Source organism: Filicampus tigris, chromosome 17, assembly GCF_054856515.1.
Source record: "Filicampus tigris isolate MCC_2025a chromosome 17, RoL_Ftig_1.0, whole genome shotgun sequence".
NCBI lineage: Eukaryota > Metazoa > Chordata > Actinopteri > Syngnathiformes > Syngnathidae > Filicampus > Filicampus tigris.
Genome location: NC_141233.1, coordinates 65852 through 92298, shown reverse-complemented (window position 1 = coordinate 92298; position 26447 = coordinate 65852). Strand labels below are relative to the sequence as shown.

The window sequence follows — 26447 nt, the reverse complement described above, 5'->3', positions numbered from 1 at the left end:
GTTTTCTTGCTTATAGACTAGTGGACTAGGCGAAAATAAAATTTGAGACTAGTCGGCGGGCAAATGAGTCGAAATTCCCACCCCTAATCACGATATACTGTAAGTGTTCCATATTGGTTGATATCGATATATATTGAATTTTTTTTCTTTTTTTAAATTATTGAAAATAATGACCTGAAGAAAAATACATTTAGGTTATTTTATTTTAACATAATACTTAACCTTTAATAAGAGGTCAATGTAACGATGAAAGAGTGAAATAAACTGGTCGATATAAAGATTAAATTAACTCAATTTTAAACAATGTGCTTAGAAGGGCTGAGAAATATGTTAGAAAAACTGTCACAATCTAAGTATTTCATTTCAGTCAATATTGATAATTATTGATTTTATTTTAAACAGCAGTTGTTAACACATATTGAATGCCTTCATTCAATGTTCATCCAATGTAAGTGAACGAATACTTTCTTGCACTGAATGCATTATCGTTGACCAACCGTCTTAGGACTACTTTATCTCTTTAGCGGACTCACTACTGCCATAATCCATTCATATTTTACTTGCTTGATTTTACCTTGAGTGCGATGCCTGTGTCGGATAACAAACTGCCACTAGCATGTCAAAGACTCCTCTACTTGTAGACCACGGCTCCATCCGGGGGTGTTTAATAGGGTTATCATGCATAATATAATTTAATTGTAAGAGTTGTACCAAATCGGGTGGTCATTTATTCGAGCAAAGTTACGGCGCTCGCTAGCTCGCTGGACGCGAACATAGCGCACAGCCGCCGGGCCAGCGAGCATAGCGCACGACCGCCGGGTCCGCAAGCATAGCGCACGGCCGCCTGGACCGCGAGCATGTGCCGTTGAATTAACAGCTTCTTCGTTGGTTTAAACGCTTCGTCTTCATGTTTGGAGGCGGAAGCGCGCTGCCTACATCACGCACCATGCTGCGATCGGGTTTTTCTCTTTATTTTTCCTCTATCGAACGTTTTATCGAAAGCAATTTGTATTGATATCGATCATGTGTCAATCGCGATACATACTGATATCGAATTATCAGCCCAGCCCTAATGATCAATACGCATTTGTGACTTCAGTTACGCATTTTAGATTCTCAATACGCATTTGTGACTTAGGTCATGCATTTGCAAATCGCTGTACACATTTGTGAGTCGTGCACGGCCGGACTGTTGCAAAAGTCACATTTCAGAAGACAGCCAATCAAAAGGCCCAGTGTTTACAGATCACCCACATACAGATCTCTGTATGCACTTAACCATGTGTTTGCACATACAAATCAATGTACACATTTGTAGATTCTCATTACACTTTTCTAGATTCTCGTTACGCATTTCTGACTTCAGTTATGCATCTGTAGATTCTCCATAAGCATTTGTGACTTCAGTTGCGCATTTGTAGATTCTCCATATGCATTTGTGACTTCAGTTACGCATTTGTAGATTCTCCATAGGCATTTGTGACTTCAGTTATGCATTTGTAGATTCTCCATATGGATTTGTGACTTAAGTTGCGCATTTGTAGATTCTCAATACGCAGTATTGACCCCATAATGAAGGACCAGAGAGCGTCGACTAAGGCCCACATTAGCCGTGTTGGAATTAGGGTTGCACGGTGTGTGTGTGTGTGTGTGTGTGTATATATATATATATATATATATATATATATATATATATATATATATATATATATATATATATATATATATATATATATATACATATATATATATATATATATATATATATATATATATATATATATATATATATATATATACATATATATATATATATATATATATATATATATATATATATATATATATATATATTATTACCTGTATATCATTTCACATGTTATACCAGTTCCATCGGCCCACGGGTGGGTTTTCATGTCGTGCCCGCGGGAAATTCGCTATACACAGAACAACTTCAAAGCATTCCATGTTATATATGGTTAGAAAACTGAGTTTCCTCAGATTCGAATGATACCAAACATTATAATATACAATCATATCTGCAGGCTCGGCGAGCATTTAAGTCAAACAATTGCTAACACAAAAAATAAGGAACTCACCATTTCAGCCTCATAAATGTCCGACACAATTTTAAAATCCATCATTCATGATCATATTACGTCGACAAGGGTCCTGTAAAAGTATTCCAGTAACATAGTTAGTCCACAACAAGCCTGAGATGCACATCCTTCAATGGATTTAGCAACACGAGATTTCAAAACATAGGCTGGACCTTATGTTCGATTGATTGCTTACTTGATCCAATAAACGAATGTTTCCGTGTCAGGAGTTCAACAACAGCCAATGAGCAAATTACATGCGTAATTAGATTCTTAGTACCACCCCTGCATATCGACGATTCGTCAATTGTGTTTGCAGTCACAACCAAACGTGCTAAGCTGGTGATTGACGCATTCAACGGCCAATTCTTAAAAAAACAAACCCATGGAAACTCTTTTGAACAAAAACAAACACCATGCGTAACACACACTTTCAAAGCGATCGAATCGATCTACAACCGTTACCTGTTGTAAATTCCTCATTAGTGCTTCGTTTATACAGGCATTGGTTTACTGTTTAATTTGTGTGTTTTACACCAGGCATGTTTTTGGGTCCTAATGGGTCCTTTCTTTACGTTGATTTATGTCAGGCATATTGTTGGACAGCTAAAAGGGGTCCTAATGAGAGACGTTTCGAGTCTGTTAGCCGTTAGCAGCAGATGCGCGCCTCTTCGTTGTCGCGTACGCGCCGGGATTGAGCTAGTTGTTGAGCTCTGTGGAATGGATTGGAGTGCTATTAAAGCCACGTTGTTCCCCATCACTATGTTGGGTCACGCTCTTTGATTCGAGTGACTCCGGTGAATCCCCCCAAATTCACATACAGTCCTAACTCCGCAACATTACCGTAACTTTCATGTAATTCTACATGTATGTACAATTTTATTATTTTATCCATATGGACACATTTATTATCGTTATGCGATGGAGACAACTTGGCTTCCGGGGAGTGGAGGGGGGGCGTTGTGTAATGTAACGTAAGCATATCGTTCAGCCTGTTGTTGTCTCTATTATATTTTTATCTTAAATTGTTCGTCATTTAAATTTTAAATGACATGTCTGTTCTTGGTGTTGGATTCTATCAAATAGATTTCCTCCAAAAATGCGCCTTACACTCCAGTGAGTCTTATATATGTTATTTTCTTCTTTATTACGACTTGTACTCCGGAGCGATTTATAGTCCGGAAAATACGGTATATATTAGGGCTGTCAATTTAGCGCGTTATTTTCGGCGTTAATCCAACCCTCTTTTGACGCCGTCAATTTTTTTGATCGCATGATTAAAGTTTCCATAGCAACCAGCGGCTGCATTGATAAAGGCTGCTGGTCACCATGATCTATTCATGTATATTTGAAAAATTAAAAGCTTTAGAGTAGAGGAGGTGTTACATGTGCTTCAAAATATTGACGATGAGGATGAATTGCTCAGCTGCCTGACACATGCACGGCTGAGTCCCCCTGCCCCGCGCTGATAGTCGCGACGTATGCATTGGTAGTGTAACGCTTAAATGTTGTTCTTCCTTATCTTCGGAGGCCGTGGTATGGTGGGTTACACTATAGGTTTGACTTTATGTATTTCTTCTGGCGTCTTCCTTGCTAAAGTCAACCGACACGGCAGGTCAGTGTTTTGTTGCGTCTTTATTCAGATATGAACAGCCTCGCTCTAATTCACCTCTCTCTCTCGTTTCTTCGTAGCGCCGTACCAAACCAAACCAAAAAGGAATATTGGCCATTGGCCATTAGCTGCAGTTGGGGAGGCGGATCTTGTTTTGAGGATGAGGATGTCTTTATTAGCTTTTTGCATGCATACATATATTGTTTTTGGATTACATGAGAGTACAACATTTAAGTATTTTCATGCACGAGTGTGTATCATCAATGGTCACGTTTAAATGACAGTTAACATCGATATAAGAAGCATGCAATTGTCCATCAGGTTGGTCCCGTTGGCGACAGAGTTCAGAGATCCTGCCCTAGTTGTTGTTTTCTGTCGTCAGTCTGGACCTTGATGTCCGGTCTTTGTTGTTGTTGTTGCTGTCTTGTTCTCGACAGCGTGCTGAAGACGGCTTGGTCCGCGTCGGATGCGGCCGGCAGTTCGGGTAGGGAGCTGCCTTTGGATGGCGGTTGTGCCAATACTCCTCGGTTGATGGGTAAGTGCAGTATGGTGTGGTAGGTGCACCAAGGTGCGTTGTTTGGAGTGTGATTGGGATATATGATGTTGGAGGTCTAAGGCATGTTGATGGCCAGTCGTTCCGGAGCTGTTTCTACGTATAGTTCCGTAGTGATGAGTACTTGCGCTGTGGTTTTAATGAGGTTGTTGCTGGAGTCGAACAGCGGTATCATTTTTATGAACCAGTTCGGTATGGGCGACATCCACTGTTGTTCCATGATGCCCGGTCTGATTTGTTCCAGTGCCTGCACGCGGCTGAAGGGTTTGCGTACGTCTGAGACACCTATCTGTTCAGGTGACTGTGCGGTGTCACGTTGGCTTTGTTCATCATGTATTTCTTGCGAGTACCGTGGCTGTGTTGGCTCTGCCAATACTCCTCGGTTGATGGGTAAGTGCAGTATGGTGTGGTAGGTGCACCAAGGTGCGTTGTTTGGAGTGTGATTGGGATATATGATGTTGGAGGTCTAAGGCATGTTGATGGCCAGTCGTTCCGGAGCTGTTTCTACGTATAGTTCCGTAGTGATGAGTACTTGCGCTGTGGTTTTAATGAGGTTGTTGCTGGAGTCGAACAGCGGTATCATTTTTATGAACCAGTTCGGTATGGGCGACATCCACTGTTGTTCCATGATGCCCGGTCTGATTTGTTCCAGTGCCTGCACGCGGCTGAAGGGTTTGCGTACGTCTGAGACACCTATCTGTTCAGGTGACTGTGCGGTGTCACGTTGGCTTTGTTCATCATGTATTTCTTGCGAGTACCGTGGCTGTGTTGGCTCTGCCTGGCGTGTGCTTTGGGTCGAACTGTTGCATCATGTGCGTGTTCAGCCATATCTCTTCTTTGGCCGTCCATTCGTATGTGACAGCGTTTTTACCCGGAGGCAGTTCTAGTATTTGGTCAGCGTTTATGAGCGGATCCCACCCGAAGAATATGTAGTGTTGCATGTGTGTGGTTGTGCGGTATATGCCGTGTTGGTAGGTCGGCAACATAAACCTAGCACCGTTTGTGACTCCCTCGCGGTAGCAGAATTGGTGGTATGAGACTTCTGCGGGTTCTACCCACTCTGTCTCGTAGTTGTTGAACTTGTGCTGCACTTCTGTCGGCGTGCCCTCGAATATCATTTTGCACATGTCTATGTTGGCCGCACATGATGAAAGGTTCCTCCCACGCCACGATATCTTTTCCGCAGCATCCTGAGAAGCTGACGGTGTTTTCGTTGTGCGCTTCCTTGCCAACCCTGTCACATGGCACAGTACGCGTTAACAACGTACGTGTTTATAACAGTGCCACGTGACAGGGTTGGCAAGGTCAGTGAGGTTGAGGTTGGGAATGAAAGAGGAGTAGCTTACTAAAACAACAGCCAAAAGCAAGTTATATAAAGACTTATACAAGCAACCTCAATAGCTTCCAGATGTGCAGACGGGTGGGGCTACCAAGAGTATAAAAGGAAGAGAGCACAAAAACAACTCTCTCAGTGTGCTCGCAACTAGATGGACATTATTTATCCATCTAGAAATGGCCATTCAGAAGAAACTCGCAGCAAAAAAACCAAGGACAGGGGAACAGGGGAAAGACGACCAAGAAGGCGAACAGTAGCAACAGCAAAGTGAGTATGAGCGAGAACAAATTCCTGATCGAGACACCAGAGTAGGATACAATACGTCAAAAGAGGATCTTTACGGACGTAAAAACAGTGCCACGTGACAGGGTTGGCAAGGTCAGTGAGGTTGAGGTTGGGAATGAAAGAGGAGTAACTTACTAAAACGACAGACAAAAACAAGTTATATAAAGACTACGTCAAAAGAGAATCTTTACGGACGTAAAAAAAACTTTTGCTGGCCAAATACCACAGCTCGCAATTTCTGCTGACACGAGAGGGACTGATCTTTCACTGCACGAGGTTCAGACTGAAAAACACCACGGTGAAGGGCCACCAGGGGACCCTGAACCGGATGGTGATGCTGACCAGGTTCCCGGAGGCCGTGATGGACCTACAGGAGCTGCTGGAGCTCAGTAAACTGGAAAATCACTACAGGGTCCCAGATTTCAAGAGATACTACCAATACCTGAACCGGGACCACGAGGAACAGACGGAGGCGATGCAAGCGTCTCCCGCATCGACGGTCCTGCTGGAGGGGCAGGAGGAGAACGAAGCCGTTCATCTCTACGAGGACCAGAACAAGACTGGAGAGAACACACAGTAATGCTCCAGACCATCTACTGCTTAGACGACATATCGGAGGACTTCAAGGAGGCGTGCACGCAAGCCAACTACAATGACTACATGAAATTGATCACGCAGGTGACGATACACACCTTCAACGCCATAGTGATCACCATCCAAACCGTGAGTACCCTTTTTGAATGGTTTGAGGACAATTCGCAACAATGGCTCGTATCAAGCGTGTTATCGGAGGGCAACATGCTCCACTACCACGTGCTCATGTCGACTTCCAAACGGTCAGACAATATAAAGCGTACCTTCAATCAGTGCTTCCACAATGCTGGGTGCTTCAAAAGCCAGAAGGTGACATCTTTGCCGGTCTCCTCCGATTCATCTCCAAACAGCGCATGTCTGCATGGACCAACAGCGAGCTGCTGCTGGGAGCGTCGACCATCGCAACCTACAGCCTGTTGGTGCGCAGGCAGTCGGAGGAAAACATCAAAAACCCGATGACTAAAGACATCATGCACATCATGCACAACTACGACGCGTTGACCTTACAGGAGATGCCGGAGAGAGCTCCGTAGAGCATAGAAAATCACCTGCACAAATACAACCTGCAGGCGGTCATACACAAAATGCAGGCTGTACTACCTGACGATGCACAAGAAGCTGAACCTGCTGCAGAACCTACCGAGTGGCACGCCGACTCCAGCACGCATCCACCAGTACCTGAGGTTCCAAAACATCGACATGGACGAGTTCGACGAAAGCTTCAAGATGTGGACCTTGCAGCTGCACCCAAAAAAAAAACACAATGGTGCTGCATGGGCCAAACAATACAGGAAAAACATCGTTCATCAGGCCTCTGCTGGAACTATACAACTACGCAGAAGCGCACAACGAAAACACATTGTTTTCGAGGTAACCGTGTGAAGCGCTTTGAGTAGAAAAGCGCTTTCCCCCATCCAACGGTTATTCTTGGCACACATTTTCTGGACTGATTTAATTTAGCATGAACAAATGCTCAGCATACCTGACAACAGACAATGGATAAAAATAGAGATAGAGATAAAAAGAGATAATAACCTTGAACGTATTTTCCCCTAGAAACTTCATCTGACCATCATTACCATACACTAGTAAAGAAATTACATAGAAATACAAACACGTGACATCCATATTTTTAACGATAGAAAGTTGTTCTTTACAAAGCAAATGAGAGTAAAACGTGTACAAACCTGCTCCGTGTAGCACACGAGGCTGCTTGCAAACTTCGCTTAGCAGTTGAAGATGTAGCTCGTTCTCTTCTTCTCTTCCACAAAGTTCCCCTTCGTACTTTGTTGTTGTCATTGCGCACATTTTGACACGATAATCCCAACAAATTCGTACTTGATCTCTGCTTGACAATGAGTCGTGTGCTTCTCTTTGTTAGCGGCTAGCGAGCTAAGATAAGGTAAAAAAGGTAACTAGGCCGAGAAGCATCAACGCGAGTCGAGAGACGAGTTAATCCGGACATAAAAACGTAATAAATGATGTCGTAGTCCTTTAAAGTAGTGATGGACATCCTGTGTGCTGAACGGACCACAGCCTCCACACGTAAATCGGAAAGAATGGTTTAGCTAGGGGCGGCACGGTGGTCGACTGGTTAGCATGTCCGCCTCACAGTCCAGAGGTCGTTCGATTCCGGTGGCCTTCCTGTGCGGAGTTTGTATGTTCTCCCCGTGCCTTTGTGGGGTTTCTCCGGGGACTCAGATTTCCTCCCACATTTCAAAAACATGCATGGTAGGTTCTTATCACTCTGAATTGCCCCTATGTGTGATTGTGAGTGTGTATGTTTGTTTGTCTCTGTGTGCCATCCAATTGGCTGGCAACCAGCTCGGGTTGTACCCCGCCTACTGCCTGATGACAGCTGGGATAGGTGGATGGATGGATGGATGGATGGATGGATGATTTAGCTACGGTGTTTTGTATGGAGTAAGATCAGTGTCAAAAAGGCATATCCGTGATTTAAAGATTCAAATCCGTAATAGTCATAATTTGTGAGTACAAATCAAAATTGTGATGGTTTGACTGCTTTTTTTGAGAGTATGAATCAAAATTGTGAGGGTTTGACTTCTCCTCTTGTGAGTACATACAGTTTTCTCTGAACTGTTAGGCTTAAGGTGAAGGGTTTTATTTTTAGTTTGTGAAGACATATACATGTATGGCTAGTGAAGGGTTTTATTATTAGTTTGTGAAGATATATAAATGTGTGTTAACCATTTATTCATGATTCAAAGTTGTACTACAAATGAGTAGAAGTAGAGCTGTTTCAAGGTTGCTGTATAAGGGGAGCGGATGTATCAGAGGAACACAATGTATGGGCGGTTTGATGTACCAGGTGCCGCCAGTGAAAAACAGGCAGACAAAGGCGGGGGCCACAGTTTCTCTGAAGGCCCCGGCCTCTTGGAACGCAGATAACTTGGTGTTTTCAGGAGCTACAACCCAGCGAGTCATGTGCACAAGAAAAGGCGTCATCTGAGACGGCGGGGAAAAGAGAACCAATCAGCATCTGAAGAAATATATTGCAGATACCATGTAACTGATGAAAGGATAGTGGCTAGTGTTTTTGGTGTGTTTAATTTGCATATTGTTTTCTATAACTGTTCGGGGCAACTCGGGTGTGGTGTCGCTCTCTGATGGCCACAGGAGCGCACAGATCTGTATTGAGAGGGAACCGAGCCCCCGATACTGTATTAGCTTTTGCTGTTAGGAATAAAATCTCGGTGATTCGGCTGATTGGCTTTCTGGTCTTCTCTCTTACGGAACGAGCACGCATAATTGTTAGGTAAGGTGAAGCTAAGGTTAATGTCGGTTCAAATAATAAATATATGGTGAATAATTTGGAGTCAGATAATTAGGGTAAGTATTGTGATTTAGACCTTAAACCTAACAAAGGTCAGCCGAATCACCGATTAGGGTAAGTATCGTGATTTAGACCTTTGTTGCCCATATGCGACCTGTATCTGATTTTTTTATGACAGTCTGAACGGCTCAATTCCGATTTTTTCCAATGCGTTCGCGGTCTGAACGGCCAGATCGCATCTATCTGACATTGACGTCATCCGGAGCCCAAAATGTGCTCCAGAGGGAAACTGCTGGCAGCAGGGGATTGAATCTGCAAAATTGTTTTGAGTAACACTATTGACTTTATATTTTACTTTAATTTAATCCCAATTGAAACATAAAGCATAAAGTGGACATTCATGGTGATCGTAGTAATTCAGCCATGGTTCAGATCAATTCATTTTTTACGCACGGTTAAGACATGACGTCATCGTTAGTGATGTCTCCAAGAAATGAGATATTCAAGCCTCGCCTCATAATTTCCCCCAAATACTGTATTTATTTCTACCTGCTACCTAATCGCTTAACTATATAAATACCCCGACACGCTGGACCACATTTACTTCCGCAAGCACAACGTTGGGTGTGACGTCGTCTCTTCTTCTGCGCATGCGGGCCAGTTTGACGACGCATGTGTTCATACAGAAGACAAGACCGAGGTCGCATTTATAATGTAATATGAACGCTTACACAAAAAAATCTGATTTTTTCAAAAAATCTGAATTGAGCATTAAGACCTGCGGTTTGAACCTAGCCTAAGAGACTGTAAAACATGTCATGATGCTATGTACAAAATTCAACAAGGAAAGAAGACATTTGTTCTGTCTATTGGAAAATAGGAAACTGAAAATGGATTTGGTTTAAATGCTGAAAAATTGGGAAGGTTGCCAACTTCTATATTCCGTATTTTCCGGACTATAGGTCGCTCTGGAGTATAAGTTGCACCAGCCATAAAATACATTATAAAGAAGAAAAAAACATATAAAAGTCGCACTGGAGTATAAGTCGCATTTTTGGAAATTAATTGTGCGCTTAGTACACATCATTTCCATCGAGCTACGATGGTAACATTTAGCTAACATTCACAGATGTAGAATACAAGAAAGTTACAGTAAGATAACTTTAAACTCACCAAAACGGTTGTAGATCAATTAAATAAGTATTTTATTTATCGTCCACCATGTAAATTGTTTCCAAGTCTCCAAAAGTATTTATGTATTCGTTCGTAATTATCTGTTAGTCTCCTGCGTTCTGCTCCTTACATGTGTGGCTGCATGATGACCCACACACACACACACACCCATAGACAATTGTGTGTAATGAGCGTGCAACACTTATATACGAGCTGAATTGTGGATGATTGTGGGTTGTTGACTGAACATGCTATCGCTACTGCTAGTCGCGATCGCTAATCGTTAGCATAGGCTCATTTTGTCCATGTCTATAAAAATACATACAATATAAACAGGCAACTTCGCTGCACACTTGGAGTCCGTGGAGTTTGTTTGTGAATGTTTAGCTGTTTGTATAAGCTAGCTTCCTCGACTTGCAAGGCCTTAACAGTCTAATCGTCTTTTTATCATATTATTTTAATTACTTATTTAACAAAATATTAGATTTTAACAACCGTTTAAATTATTCATGCATTTTCATAGCTTTCAGGATTTATCTTATTTTACTTTATGTGGGTTACAATAACATGTGAAATGATATACAGTGGTACATCTACTTACGAACGTCTCTTCATACGAAATTTTCAAGTTACGAAACGCCTCAACAGGAAAATATTGCCTCTAGTTACGAAAGAAATTTCAGGATACGAAAGGTAAAAGTATGGCGTGACACTCGCAGTATGGGCTGCTAATCGCAGCTCCGGAGTTTCCTGGACGCAACATACTCATAGCTGCTCTGCCATTGGCTAGCCTAGCATCTTCCTGGCATCCCATTGGCTCCATCCCCTCTTCCGTATGTCTGTGTGTGTGTGTGTGGATAGACAGGTAAATAGATAGATAGATGCAGTGTGCTCGTCATTCGCCCCTCGGGCTATGAGGTCTTCCGATAGTTTTACGTGAATTAGAAATGAGGAAAAGGGAAAAAAAAAGGAGAAAATCATTTTTTTGTCCATACAACCAAAGCAGGAGATAATAGAAACGTATGAAAGGGTTTGCGTTTGGTTGATCTTGCCAAAGAATATGACCGTAATGTATCAACAGTCGCCATGTTATTAAATCTTTTGTTTACAAAACGCCAGGCAAAAACCACTTCTCAGAGAGAACATGAACCAAAGAGGGCAAAAAGCGATGAGGACAGCAATTAAAAGGTAAACGACCATCATTTTTATTCCCTACTTTATTCTTTGTTTTTTTTATTTTTTCCATTATGCACAACTCTAATTTATTGTGCAATAATCTAATTGTAACACATACTTGTTACATGTTTTCATGCATTTTTATGCTTTATAAAACATTTATGTCTGAATGTTGGGGGGCTTGGAACGGATTAGGGCATTTACATGTCAAATGCGTCTCTACTTCAAAATGTTCTACTTAAGAAATTTCTTCCAGAACCAATTAATTTCGTAATTAGAGGGACCACTGTAGAGGTAATTGCCATGGCTTGTTAGTGCTGACTTGTGTTTATGATGTTTTGTCTCCCTCTCTGCAGCTTGACGCAAGCTGTATACTGTAAACACGTCAAGCTAACATGTCGCTTCGCAGACTACGTGAACTATGAACTGGAGGTGGCGTGATTAAATCTGCCAATAAGACAAGTTTGAAATATTCGGGACAAAGTCAATTACGCTAAAGCCACCTGCAGAGAGAGACAAAACATCATAAATACAAGTCAGCACTAACAAGCCATGATAGTAATAATGTGTTAATAATTTCACACATAAGTATAAGTTGCACCCATGGCCAAACTATGAAAAAAAAACGTGACTTATTGTCTGGAAAATACGGAAATCATTTATTTTTATATTTATTCAATTATTTCACGATTTTTAAATTAATTAAGTGACTTTAGTGTTTATTTCAATATTATTTGTCTAACAATTTCAGTTTAGACTATATTAATGTCAATATGTAGCCTATTGCGATATTGATTTTAATTAAAATATTTCACCTTTTTGTTATTCATTAAAATATTTCAACATTTGTCAAATTTTCAACTTCTTTCAGTGTTTATTTCAATATTTGAATATGTTTTTAGTTGTTTCAAAAGTTATTCAATGATTTCGCAATATTTTCAATATTTATTATGCAGGCTCACTAGTTAAAACAAGGCATTCTGATTAATAGGAAATATGAGTTAAGCAGCAAAATCCACCCGATTTTAGGGGGTCGGCCATTTTGTCACTTCTCTCAACTGCAAATGACATCCCAGTTGCTCAGGGCTCGGGCAACGACCAATAACGCCTCATTTTTTTAATGAAATTGAGCCATGATTGGTCATTACCTGAGCACTGAGCAAATGTGATGTCACAGAAAGTGGCAAAATGGCTGCCCCTTGAGATGGCCAAAAACAGGTGGATTTGACTACACGAACACAATCAGAATGTTGTTTATTTAGACTATTGGAAGCACACAGAATATATGACTGGAAAGAACATTTTGGGGTTGACTTCCCCTTTTAAGTTGGGTCTGTCCACCATTAAAAAAAAACACACCATTGTTTCAGATGAGGTTTAAAGGTTTCCCTCAATTGGGATGGGGAACTTGATAGTTTGTTTCACCTCATTCTTCCTGTCGTTTTATTTTTTTAGCATCAGCATACTGTAACATTTAATTGTTTATTCTGGCACCTGCCTCTGAACAAAAAGCCTTTTCGCTTCTTCTACATGAGGATTCTCTGTTGAAGCACGAACAGGACGACCTTGGCAGATAAGTCTCCTCCACACAGAAGTACCTCTTTGTTTTATGATTGCTCTGTTCCTGTAAATCAGGAGTGTCAAAGTCAAATGGATGGAGGGCCAAAAAAAAAATTTAGCTACAAGCCAAGGGCTGGACTAATCGAATGTTCATTGAAAAATTTTAAAATTGATTGGTCCTTCGTGCCTGCTGATGACGTCACGCGTTATGATATATATTTCTGTAATTTGGCAAAAAAGTAAAGAAAAAACAAAAATCCATATCTCAAAAAATTTGCATATGTCATCCGACCAATAAAAAAAGTGTTCTTAATATCCCCAAAAAAAGTCAACCTTCAAATAATTATGTTCAGTTATGCACTCAATACTTGGTCGGGAATCCTTATGCAGAAATGACTCCTTCAATGTGGCGTGGCATGGAGGCACAGGATGCTTCCATAGAGGCCTTAAGCCCATCCACAGTGTTGGGTCTCGTGTCTCTCAACTTCCTCTTCACAATATCCCACAGATTCTCGATGGGATTCAAGTCAGGACAGTTACGGCCTAGTTGAGAACAGCAATACCATGGTCAGTAAACCATTTACCGGTGGTTTTCGGCACTGTGAGCAGGTGCCAGGTCGTGCTGAAAAATGAAATCATCTCCATAAAGCTTTTCAGCAGATGGAAGCATGAAGTGCTCCAAAATCTCCTGATAACTGGCTGCATTGACCCTGCCCTTGATAAAACACAGTGGACCAACACCAGCAGCTGACAGGGCACCCCAGAGCATCATAGACTGTGGGTACTTGACACTGGACTTCAGGCATTTTGGCAGTTCCTTCTCACCAATCCTCCTCCAGACTCGGGCACCTTGATTTCCGAATGACATGCAAAATTTGCTTTCATCCGAAAAAAGTATTTTGGACCACTGAGCAACAGTCCAGTGCTTCTTCTCTGTAGCCCAGTCCAGGCGCTTCTGCCGCTGTTTCTGGTTCAAAAGTGGCTTGACCTGGGGAATGCGGCACCTGTAGCCCATATCCTGCACGGTGGCTCTGGATGGTTCTACTCCAGACGCAGTCCACTGCTTCCGCAGCTCCCCCAAGGTCTGGAATCGGTCCTTCTCCACAATCTTCCTCAGCGTCCGGTCACCGCTTCTTGTTGTGCAGCGTTTTCTGCCACACTTTTTCCTTCACACAGACATCCCACTGAGGTGCCTTGATACAGCACTGTGGGAACAGCCTATTTTATCAGAGATTTCTTTCTGTGTCTTACCCTCTTGCTTGAGGGTGTCAATGATGGCCTTCTGGACAGCAGTCAGGTCGGCAGTCTTACCCATGATTGTGGTTTTGAGTAATGAATCAGGCTGGGAGGTTTTAAAGGCCTCAGGAATCGTTTGCAGGTGTTTAGAGTTAAGTCGTTGATTCAGATGATTAGGTTAATAGCGCGTTTAGAGTACCTTTTCATGATATGCTAATTTTTTTTAGATTTTTGTTTTTTCTTTACTTGTTTGCCAAAATCATCAATATTAAAAGAATAAAAGGCTTGAACTACTTCAGTTGGTGTGCAATGAATCTAAAATATATGAAAGTTTAATTTTTATCATTACATTATGGAAAATAATGAACTTTAGCACAATATGCTAATTTTTTTTAGAAGGACCTATATTTCTTTGCCTTTATGTTTGTCATTCCCCTGGCTGTTGTGTTTTTTTCTGTTCTGAGTTACTAAATAAAAAATAAAACATAGTACATTACTACTTCTTTTGCGAGGCTGCTCGTATGTCACGTCCACCTGAGAAGAAGCCGCTGCTAATCTTGTGAAACAAGATCAGCGGGATGTTTGCGTTTCTCCTGCCAAACTGGTAACAATTTTGTGGTTCACTCGGGCTGCAAGATTGTATAAAATGTACATAATTAAGTTTTTCTTAATAAAACGTGTTTTACTCCGAATAACTTTTCACCACAATCCGATTCCAAAAGCCACAGAACAGTGACGTGACGCCTTCAGTCGGCACGTAAACGACCGAAGGAGGAAGATCCTCGCAAAAGTAGCGGTAATGTTCTTTATTGTATTTTATTTTTTATATAGCACACACAACAGCCAGGGGGTGGCAAACATAGATACAAAGAAATATATTACAGAAATAGTGTAACAAATTGGATTATATGCGTTGTGGTTGAATTTGTGTTTTGCCGAGTTGTGTTGTTTCCGAGGTTAATGAACAGTGACATGACGTTTTATTTTTTATATAGCAAACACAACAGCCGGGGGGCTGTTTTGTTTGCTATATTGACATGTGTGCCGTAAATAGTCTCCTCCCTGCCTGCATAAGAATCCTCCCATGATTATTTTTCTATGCGGTCAATCACAGACCACAAGACTGTTCTGTTAGACTAGTCCATTCTTGGAATGACGAACTTCATTTTGAAAAAAAAAAAAAAAAAACATCCAACTATGAACTGGACTGTTTCATTTTAAAATTTGAGCTGAACTTTGAACTAGTTTGTATAAAAAGTGAACTTTCCCAACACTGCAGATAAAGCAATTTTAAAAAGGGGATTATGATACCAATATTAAAGCAGTTTTATATATGCATTTAAACTGACATAATTTGGGTACTTGATTTATTGTCGAAAAAAAAAAAAATTACACATACAGTACATTCACCTTAAAAGAAAAATCCAGCTATCTTAAATCAGGTCGCCAACTGGTCTCCAGGCAAGCCAGATTGGCCGTCACGTTCAAAAACCCTGAGACTACTTCCTTGTCTCATTCTTACTCTTCTTATAATTCACTTTCTTGTTCTGTCATTCCTTTCATACTTCGACAGTGTAATGAAGGCCAGTTGAGCAAATGGAACAAGTCATTTTTTTGATGATTGCTGAAAAGGGTTATGATTTTGCAGTTTCTTTTCAATCCTTTTCCATTGTATACAATTAAAAACACAACCAAAAAGCATAACATTCACAAATGTGGCAAAGACAATTGACATCTGATTTCATTTCCGATTCATATACTGTAAACACTTTTAAAAAAATTCACAATGACAATGATTCTTCTGTTACTGACAAAATTGGCTTTGTCTTTAAAAGATCTTCTCAAAACTCAGTATATCATATTTTAGTCATAATCATTTAAACCTTTACAGGTTAGCACAAGGAGTCAGTTCCTTCAGTTGTTTTTTTTTTGTGAAGATTCAAGGATCACTGTTATTCTCACCAACACACTTGTGTTTCTCAACATACTGATCAGTGGAGAAAATTTTAGTACAAACACTGCAACTGAATGGTTTATTCCCAGTGTGTGTTCTTGTGTGCTTTATTAAAGATGATTTATGAGAGAAACCTCTGCCACAATCTAAGCAGAAAAAATATTTCTCTCCACTGTGTGTTCTTGTGTGCCTTGTTAAACTTGACTTTACGGAGAAGCTTGTGCCACAAACTGAACAGCAAAAAGGTTTTTCTCCACTGTGTGTTCTTGTGTGCTTTATTAAATCGGATTTATGAGAGAAGCTTATTCCACAAACAGAGCAGGAAAAAGGTTTTTCTCTACTGTGTGTTCTAGTGTGCTTTATTAAATCTGATTTATTAGAGAATCTTTTGCCACAATCTAAGCAGGAAAAAGGTTTCTCTCCACTGTGTGTTTTTATGTGTTCTTTAAAACTTGACTTTTTAGAAAAGCTTTTGCCACAAACCAAGCAGGAAAAAGGTTTTTCTCCACTGTGTATTCTTGTGTGTTCTCTTAAATTTGACTTTGCAGAGAAGCTTGTGCCACAAATTGAGCAGAAAAAAGGTTTTTCTCCACTGTGTGTTCTTGTGTGTTGTGTTAAATGTGAATTTACGGAGAAGCATTTGCCACAAACCGAGCAGCAAAAAGGTTTTTCTCCACTGTGTGTTCTTGTGTGTTTTGTTAAATTTGACTTTACAGAGAAGCTTTTGCCACAAATTGCGCAGGAAAATGGTTTTTCTCCACTGTGTGTTCTTGTGTGTTGTGTTAAATGTGAATTTACAGAGAAGCATTTGCCACAAACTGAGCAGCAAAAAGGTTTTTCTCCACTGTGTGTTCTTGTGTGTTTTGTTAAACTTGACTTTAGAGAGAAGCATTTACCACAAACAGAGCAGGAAAAAGGTTTTTCTCCACTGTGTGTTCTTGTGTGTGCTGTTAAAGACCACTTTGAACATAATGTTTTCCCACACTGAGAACATTCCCAGAATTTGTTGTAAGTGTGACATGCCCTATCACCTTGAGCTTGTTCATCATCATCAGGAGGGTGTGATGATGTGTCATTACTATGTGTTTGTGATGGTCCCGAGATGTCACTTTCTGTTTTCACGTGTTGACTTGAGCTGCTGCTTGGAGGCTCCGGCCCTCTGTCGTCTTCACTCTTTAAAGGGACAAAGGGCAGTGGTGATGTGATCTGCTCTTCCTCCTCCTCCTTTTTGATGCGATTGAAGTCTGGCACCTTTTGCTCATGACAAAGATATTTTTCACCGATGTCTGCAGGACACAAAAAGACAAACATACATTTGTTTGGTCAAGTCACACCTCAGGCGGTGACTTTGATGTTGTGCATTATTGTTTTTACAGTGCTACCTTGACTTTTCCCTACTTGGACTCGACCATCAGAAAAAAAAAAAAAAAAAAAAAAAAAAAAAAAAAAAAAAAAAAAAAAAAGAGCGAGGGCTGGCTACTCAACCCCTCATATGGAATGATTTGATCTATGGACACCCCACAAAGTGATATGAAATTAAAATTTCTGTTCTCTTGTAAAACAAGACATTTGCGTTCCAAATTATTATGCAAATGAGTTTTTTCTAAGATTTTTATAAATAGTCCATGCCAGGGGTCCCCAACTCCGATCCTCAGATGCCAAACGTCATTTGTTGAATTTGCAGCATTCGGAGGTTGTATTTGCTGAAATCAAAAGCTGTTTCAATCCAAAACGTCTGATCAGGTCAAGTTACATTTGAACGTCGGACCTCTTCTTTGATAGCAGCTTGGCAAGTCTTGCTTCCATTGAATTTGTGAGTTTGTTCAAATTGCCTGCTTGATTTTATCTGCAGCATATCAGAATAGTCTCGCGAAGCTGTTGCTTGGGTGAGGACTGCCTTCCCAACTCTGTTTGTCAAAAAAAGTATACCTTAATATTAATCGATATTAAATCTAGTATCGATTGAAGATATTCAATTGCTTTGACATCGATACTTTTCAGTCTCACAGCCTCATTCTGATTACGCCAGACGCCAATGGTGTTGCTGTGTAAACCAGTGTGCAGGAAATAGACGAAGAAGAAGCTGCTTCCTCTAATCTGTTCACAACAAGCCTCAGACCACCTCTGACCGGCAAAACCAAAACGTATCAAACTAAAATGTAGGGCTGCACGATGTTGGAAAAAAATGACATTGCGATTTTTGGGGGGGTTGCGATATATATTGCGATGTTAAAAATATAATTTTTACCGGGTGACTTGAATAGATTTGTTTGGGAATCATTTGATTAACTCACCATGACATCATTGTATTCATATAATATTGTTTAATCCAGACTAAGGGGGTTCATCTGTGAATGATGATTGCTGTATATAAAAGGGAACACAGAGGTCATGTCTCTGTAACATTATAGATTATTTAACATTGTATTTCACACTTCAATGTAAACAACAGCAAAATATTAAAAAATATTTTAAACAAAAAAATAAAAAGAGCAGCTGCACTAGACCCTTGAGTCATTTAAAAAAATAGAAGAAAATAAAAAACCTCTAAAGCAGCAGCAGAGTTATAAACACCTTTAAACTAAGGATAGACCGATATGGGTTTTCCAGGGCCAATACCGATTATTAGTAGTCCAGGAGGCTGGTAACCGATATTTGAAGCCGATATTAACATGCATAAAAAAAGGAAAAAATTGGCGTATAATTTTAGAATAATAAAAATTCCAGACTGTTTATATTACTTTAAGCACATATTTATTAAACGGCTTTTGTGATTTGCAATATGTTAAAAGTTTTTTTTTTTTCTTAGAAAATGGACAAGTTTTACAATTCTAACAAAATGTACAGGGAGCTCCCAAGATCAGGACCATGTCTTATAAAGTTAAATGAAAACATACAATTAAATACAGTAGCTCCTTTAAGTTTACAATCGTAATAGTTTTTATTTTACTGTCAAAAGGCAACAACAAAGGCAAATCCACACTTTTTACATTCTTTGGTTTAACCTCTTAAATTACATCATTGCTCCTTTTGCATTAGATTAATATCTTGTTACCGTCAAGCCCCCAAAGACTCCAAAATCCCTCCCTTTTATTTCCTAATAGTTGGGAGTTATCCTGCGAGCTAACTACTAGCGGGGGGAGGCAGCTTCATTTATATGGCACATTTAATACACAAGGTAACCTGATGTGTTTTGCACGGAATTAAAATTGCTCTAAATTCAAGTGATTTACACTTAAGGCATGTATAGAGTGACTGATAGTGAGCAGAGCTGCTGCTTCACTTGTGTTTATACAACGTTAATGGGCTCATAGTAATGTTACAAGTAGTTGTGAGTTGTAGAAGAGATACTGTTTTACAATTTTGCCAACGTCTGTAGCCTTAACTTACCTTCGCTCACTGGACCATTTGCAATATTTTCTCTTCTTACGTGCGTGAGTCTTGAAACACAGTGCTCTTGCTCAACTCTCTCGAAGCAACAAGCAGTTTTGGCTGCTGATTGGCTGTTACCCACTGCACGAGCAACCAATCAGATGGTGCTGTGGGCAGGTCAATGCCAGACACAGTCACAGCCTCAGCAGACAGAGACGTGCGCTGTGGCTATGAGAGCCAAAATAACAGAGTTTATAATTGATGGCATATCGACCACCAAATTAATAAAAACAGCCGATGCCGATAATCACCAAAATACCAAATATCGGCCTATCTCTACTTTAAACTAAACTAGAAAATATTAAAAAGTTAAAAAGCAGCTGTACTAGCGCCTGAATTTACAAAAATATAACATTAAGATTAAAAAAAAAAACATTTGTGAAACTGCAGCAAAGTTGTAAACAGACTAGAACAAAAATATTAAAACTTAAAGAGCTGGTGCATTAGTCCCCTGAGTTGTTTACAAAAATATAACAATAACTAAAACAATCTGTAAAACATATTGCATCCGTGCTTTGTCGCTGCTGCTTGGACTATGCTGGCAAAGGCGTCTGTAATTGTTTTTCGAGTAGATGAAGTATCACCTAGGGTCCCACTTCTTAGTTTGAACTGCTCATACGGGGGCTTGTGACGGCGATTGCAGCAACAACGGCGAGGCACTGTTGGCAAAGGCTGTTTTGTTGTTCTGAATCTTCCATTTTATAGCCGAAATACTTTTATATTTTGGATGTTGACTTTTGGGGACTACATCCACTGCTGCTTCTGCCGCTGTCGTCTGCTGGCCTGTTAGTGTTTTCAGAGCAGACAGCAGAGTGGAGGGGACGGTGACTGATTGACAGGAAGGTGGGGGTGAGCAAGACAGGCTGTGTAAGAACACGGAGTAGCTTGCTGCTTTTTTGAAGCAAAACAAAAAAAAAAAAGTTAAAACATCGCACGTCCTACGATGTGACTATCGCTCATGCGCACATCGCAATCGCGATGTTCAAAAGACACATCGTGTAGGTCTACTAAAATGGCAACAGCAGGATCACAACCTGTTTTGCTTGAACATCCAAAATGTAAAAGTGCTGTTTGAAAGTACTTCAGGTACGACGCTGACGAGTTGGGAGAGCCAACAAACTGTGAGCGGCCCGTCTGCAAGCATTGCTACAAGGCAGTCGCCACCAAGTCAAATCGCACGACAAATTTGGCCAAATGTGAAAGATGGGGTGTTTAAGGAGAAATGAAACAGGTGGGTAAGTAGTATTGTATTGTTAATAGTGAGCATATGTTGGGTTGCACCCAAAAAACAGTTGCGTGGTGACGTTGGCGCTAAACGCTACCTGAGAAAATATCCGTACCACTAAAGCTAACAGTTAGCTTTGTCTATTTTCATGTCCATCGTGGCACTTTTAGCAAAGCTTATTTGTCTCTATTTTACACATAATATGTGGTACTGTTGTTGTCAGACAGAGACAAGCCCACATGGAGAAGTTTAAAGTTGCATTACACTTGGTCTGATAAAGCAGTACATCCACAAATAAAGCCAGCTACACAGAGTTCCAATTTCACAGTCCAGCCATTCAATCCAAGGAACTTATTTGTCTTTTTTTTTTTTTCCCAAACGTTAGGGTAAAAGAGGGTCTAAAAATGTCTGGCATTGAATGAGTTCATGTTTACAAAAATGTAAGACAATAATTGCATTTGTTTGTACTGTGACAAAGATATCTTGATTGCCGAATTAATTAGCGTTACCTATTTAAAAATTAAACCTAAACCCCAATAAGGTGATTTTTTCCCCACAGTGATATTAATATCAGTATCGAGTAGTTTTAGCTAGAATTGAATGGAGGTTAAAAAATTGGTATCGTGACAACATTATTCCCAACCTCATCGATCTTTGCTTGGGGACGCTCCAACGGCTGTGAACAGGCTTGAGGTCAGGGGAGGATGGGGGCCACACCATGACTTTCTCCCCATTTATGTTCAAAGCAGTCAAAGATGCAGAGGTATTCCTTTCACAAGGAATGGCTTGAACAAGATATAAAGCCCAGAAAATGTCAAACGTTGAATATTCAGTTAGATTTTGTACTGCAAAAACAAAACAAACAAACAAAAAAACATGGGGTTTCCCCTCTCCACTAATGGTTATTCTTTGGCACACATTTTCTGGACTGGTTTAATTTGCCATGAACAAATGTTCAACAGACCTGCATGTAAAAGGAAATAAATAAAAATAAAAAGGCAAAAATCTAGAATGCATTTTTCCCCTTACATCTTTACCTGACCATCATTGCTGTACACTAGTAAACAGGATTACACTAAAATACAAACACATGATGCATATTTGTCACGATCGAAACTTCGAAAGTCGTTCTTTACAAAGCAAATGTCAAAAGTGTACCAACCCGCTCTGTGCAGCACAAAACGAGGCTGCTTGCAAATTTCGTCCAGCGGTTGAAGATATTGCTCGTTCTCTTGTTTTACTCCACAAAGTTCCTCTTTGTACTCTGGTGTCGTTCTTGCCCCCATTTTCACACGATAATCCCAACAAATTCGTATTCTATTTCTGCTTGACGATGTGTCGTGTGCTTCTCTTTGTTAGCGGCTAGCGAGCTAAACTAAGCTAGGCGAACTTGACCGAAGAAGCATCAACGGGCGTCGAGACGAGTTTATCCGGACACAAAGACTTAATTATTCAATGACGTCGTCGTTCTTTAATGTAGTGATGGACGCCCTGTGTGGAGGCTGCGGTCCATCCGACATTGTGCCCAGTAAAACCCAGCGCAATCTGCGGAAGCTAGCTGTAGGGGTCGAGGCAGCCTTTACGTCACTTCCGCGTATGCCGCGACCGCTGCCTCGTGTAATCGAGGCACCTGCCTTTGCGTTTCCTCATTCCCTCGGAAGATGTCGCGACTCCATTCGACCTGCTGCCGCTGCTGTTTCTCATCCCACGGCATCGAACGTTTTTATAAACGGCTTTGTTTTGTTCTTATTCGTTTATGAATTAATTATTTTTGTTAGTGCTCAATATACACTATTAAACTCTATAGAAACATACAACCAAATTCCCGCTGCAACCTATTTCTAAAATATTTTCTCCTTTTCGTGCTTAACTTAAAATATTTTCTCCTTTTCGTGCTTAACTTTGTACCCTATTAGCATGTACGATTTATTTATTTATTGTACGAGTTTGACTAACTGTCGTGGCAGCTGCATTTCCACTGGAGATGTCGTGACTCCTGGTATTTATGGTTGTACGGATCCAGATGTTTTTATTTTGTGCGACCACTTGAGGAAATAAAATGGAGACAATTCAACAAGGATTTTTTTCAGTGCACGAATGTCAGTCCTAGCTGTTCTCCTCGCTGGCGTGGAGTCGAGCATTGTGGGCCTCACGCCGGGAAACTTTCACTTTCCCTTTACAGCGTGTTCAGACGCGTCAAGTTGTCGACCAATCGCTTTTCTCTTCACGGGCTGTCAAATTGGACTTGGACACATGTGACTGCAGGGCCACAGTGAGCACACTTTGCCACCCCATTTGGCAAAAATATCGCCAGGAAAAGAAGTGTGGTTCCAGCCGTTTGCATCCTTTCGTAGTCGGCAGAAGAATCATGGCTTGGTTGAATTCAAATTGTCGTTTTCATGTCTCTCTTGGCCACAGCCAAAAGGACCAATTGGATATGTAAACTGTTTATTTTGCAAAGTTGGCCTCGGAAATGACAAAATGAGACAAAAAATAAACGCCCGTGAGGAGTTTAATTACGTTTGCTTTAACACTGCTAAAACTATTTTTTTTATGCCACTAGTAATGCAATGTAATGTGTTTATTGGCACGGAATGAGGCGTGGACGTCAACTCGTCTCTGGTCACATGATTTCCCCGAAAGGACCAAGCGGAAAGTGTGAAGCCGCCAGATGCTGTGAATTGGAGTGGAAATGTGGACTGTGAGTGGCGAACCTTTAAGCAAAGGTTTATGCTATTAACTTCAAGCTGTTGGCCTGGATAGCAAGCTTGATACACGGAAGATTGCACTGCTTCTTACCATGGCAGGTCCACAAGCGGTGGATGTAAACAACACGTTTGTTTTCGCTGCTGCAGAGGACAAAGACAAGTTCCATGTGGTAGTGGGGAAGTTTGATGAACACTGTTCGCCCAAAAAGAACAAGACGTTTGAGAGGTACTTCTTTCGCTCGCTTATACAACAACCTACGGGGTCTCCGCTCTCCTCATGAGTTGGTAACAAGGAACTGAGTGTCTTCCTCTTCATTGGTGTTGTGTTATGATGAACCTATCTAATTGATGAACCTGACACAAAGACAAAGCATAACCAAAAAGACAAAGTACACACGGTGGAGGAAACTGCCCTAAGTGACACATTTTTTGTGGGCATGGTGACATCACAAGACCCAGCAATGGAGCAGGTGGCGGTCAACACAGTGGAGCAGGATAAATGGACAGAGACATTGCCAGTGAATGGAACACTGATCACGTTTAAACTGGACACAGGAGCCAAAGCTAATCTGATCAATGAGCTGGATTTGAACGCAATGAAGGTCAAACCACAGGTTTACCAAAACAACAGTTCACTCCAAGCATATAATGGACAACCCATCAACACCCAAGGTAAATGCAGACTCAAGGTGCAAGTTAAAGGGAAATATCACAATGTGATGGTTATTATTGTACCAGAAGGACATGAGTCACTGTTGGGAGACACAGCATGTGAGGAACTAGGTCTAGTCAGATGGGTCTACAGCATTTGCAGTTCTGAGCCAACCAGGGTTAAAATCATTGTGAACCAGTACCCAGACATATTCAAAGGGTTTGGAGTTTTACCTTTCACCTACAAGATACAGCTGAAAGACTGAGCTCAGCCTGTAGTTCATGCTCCTCGTTGTGTTCCAGCAGAGCTTAAGGACAAGCTTAAAGAGGAACTGGATCTAATTGAGTCACTTGAGGTGATAAGAAAAGTGGAGGAACCCACTGAATGGGTTAACTCCATGGTGTGCATTCACAAACCAACTGGAGCTCTTCGTGTGTGCATGGATCCAAAAGACTTAAATGCAAACATAAAAAGAGAGCACTATCAGATTCCTACAAGGGATGAAATAAGTGAAATGGCTGGTGCAAGATTTTTTAGCAAGCTTGACAAGGATTTTGGCAACTCAGGCTTCATGAGGAAAGTACAAAATACTGTACATTCAACACACCATTTGGATGAGACTGCTTCTTGAGAATGCCTTTTGGAATCTCTTCAGCTCCCGAGGTTTTCCACAGAACAATGGAGCACCTGATTGAAGGCATTGAAGGGGTAAGAGTGTATGTGGATGGATTTTGTGGGGATCCACAATGACAGACTCACAAAAGTACTGCATAAAGTCAGGCAGTATGGACTTAAACTGAACAGAGCAAAGTTCGGAGTGTCGGAAATCACCTTTCTTGGAGACAAGCTGACAGCAGGTGGTATTGAGCCAGACAAGGACAAAAGAAGGGCTATACTGGAGATGCCACGTCCTGAGGACAAAAAGGATGTTCTCAGAGTACTTGGAATGATCAACTTTCTCGGGAAATTTATTCCAAACTTACCTTTGAAAACAGTGCACCTAAGACATTTTTTTCATAATGGATGTGAGTACAAATGGAGTGACAAACTGGAAAATGAATGGCAACAACAGAAAAAGACACTGACAATTGAGCCAGTCTTGACATATTTTGACCCACAGAGGAAAACCAAAATATCCACAGATTCATCAAAGGATGGGATCAGAGCCATGTTATCGGAGGCTTATGGAGACAACTGGAGGCCAGTGGCCTACGCTTCAAGAACAATGATGGCATCAGAATGTCGTTATGCCCAAATAGAAAAAGAGACTTTAGGACTAGTGTATGGATTTGAAAAGTTCCATAGCTATGTTTATGGGTTACCAACATTTGTGGCAGAAACGACCACAAGCCATTGATAGCCATCATAAGGAAAAACCTGAGTGAAATGTCTCCACGCATTCAAAGGCTCATAATGAAACTACAACGTTACGACTTCAACTTGATCTACACGCCAGGTAAACTCATTGTGTTGGCAGATGCTCTCTCAAGGGCTACAAAAAAAGACAAAGAAAAAAGCCTCACAGAAACAGATGTAAATGTACATGTAAACCTGGTCATTAAGTCACTTCCTATGTCAGACATGAAATCAAAGCAAATTGCAGCTGAGACACAAAAAGACACTTGTTCGCAAAAAGTAATGACACTGTTAAATAAGAAATGGTCAAGAGGCGAATGCCAACCATACTACAACTTAAGGACGGAGCTCAGTGTTGTGAATGGACTTTTGCTCAGACAAAACAGAGTAATAATTCCTCATTCACTGAGACAGGAAATGCTGAAAAGACTGCATGAGAGACATCTAGGCATAGAAAAATGCAAAAGGAGAGCCAGATCAGCAGTTTATTGGCCAGGAATCAATGCAGACATTGAAAAAATGGTTACAACTTGTGAGACATGTATCAAACACCAAGCGAAACAAACAAAATAGCCTTTGATCATTATAGACATGCCAGATGAACCATGGCAGAAAGTAGGGACATATATTTTCCATTTGGATGGTAAAAACTATTTGCTAGTCAAAGACTATTTGTCAAACTATCCAGAGATGGCATTATTG

At 40.8% G+C, this 26447-nt stretch overlaps 1 protein-coding gene across 1 annotated transcript; it reads right to left on the bottom strand.

Moving 5' to 3' along the window:
* Positions 1-15768: 15768 nt before the first annotated feature.
* LOC147132769 (uncharacterized) lies at positions 15769-22649 on the bottom strand. Its single transcript, XM_086012092.1, has 2 exons — positions 22192-22649; positions 15769-17658 (listed from the first exon to the last, which is right to left on the bottom strand). Exons 1-2 carry the CDS (start codon positions 22313-22315, stop codon positions 16358-16360), a joined length of 1425 nt encoding a protein of 474 aa, XP_085868218.1. The 5' UTR covers positions 22316-22649; the 3' UTR covers positions 15769-16357.
* Between the last annotated feature and the right edge of the window lie 3798 nt (positions 22650-26447).

What these genes read in the sequence shown, in the direction of transcription:
- LOC147132769 (XM_086012092.1), bottom strand. Translation starts at nt 22,315, where the DNA reads ATGGGGGCAAGAACGACACCAGAGTACAAAGAGGAACTTTGTGGAGTA. An exon ending in TTTTGTGCTGCACAGAGCGG is followed by an intron (nt 17,659 to 22,191) that starts GTTGGTACACTT and finishes TGTGTCCTGCAG; the next exon opens with ACATCGGTGAAAAATATCTT.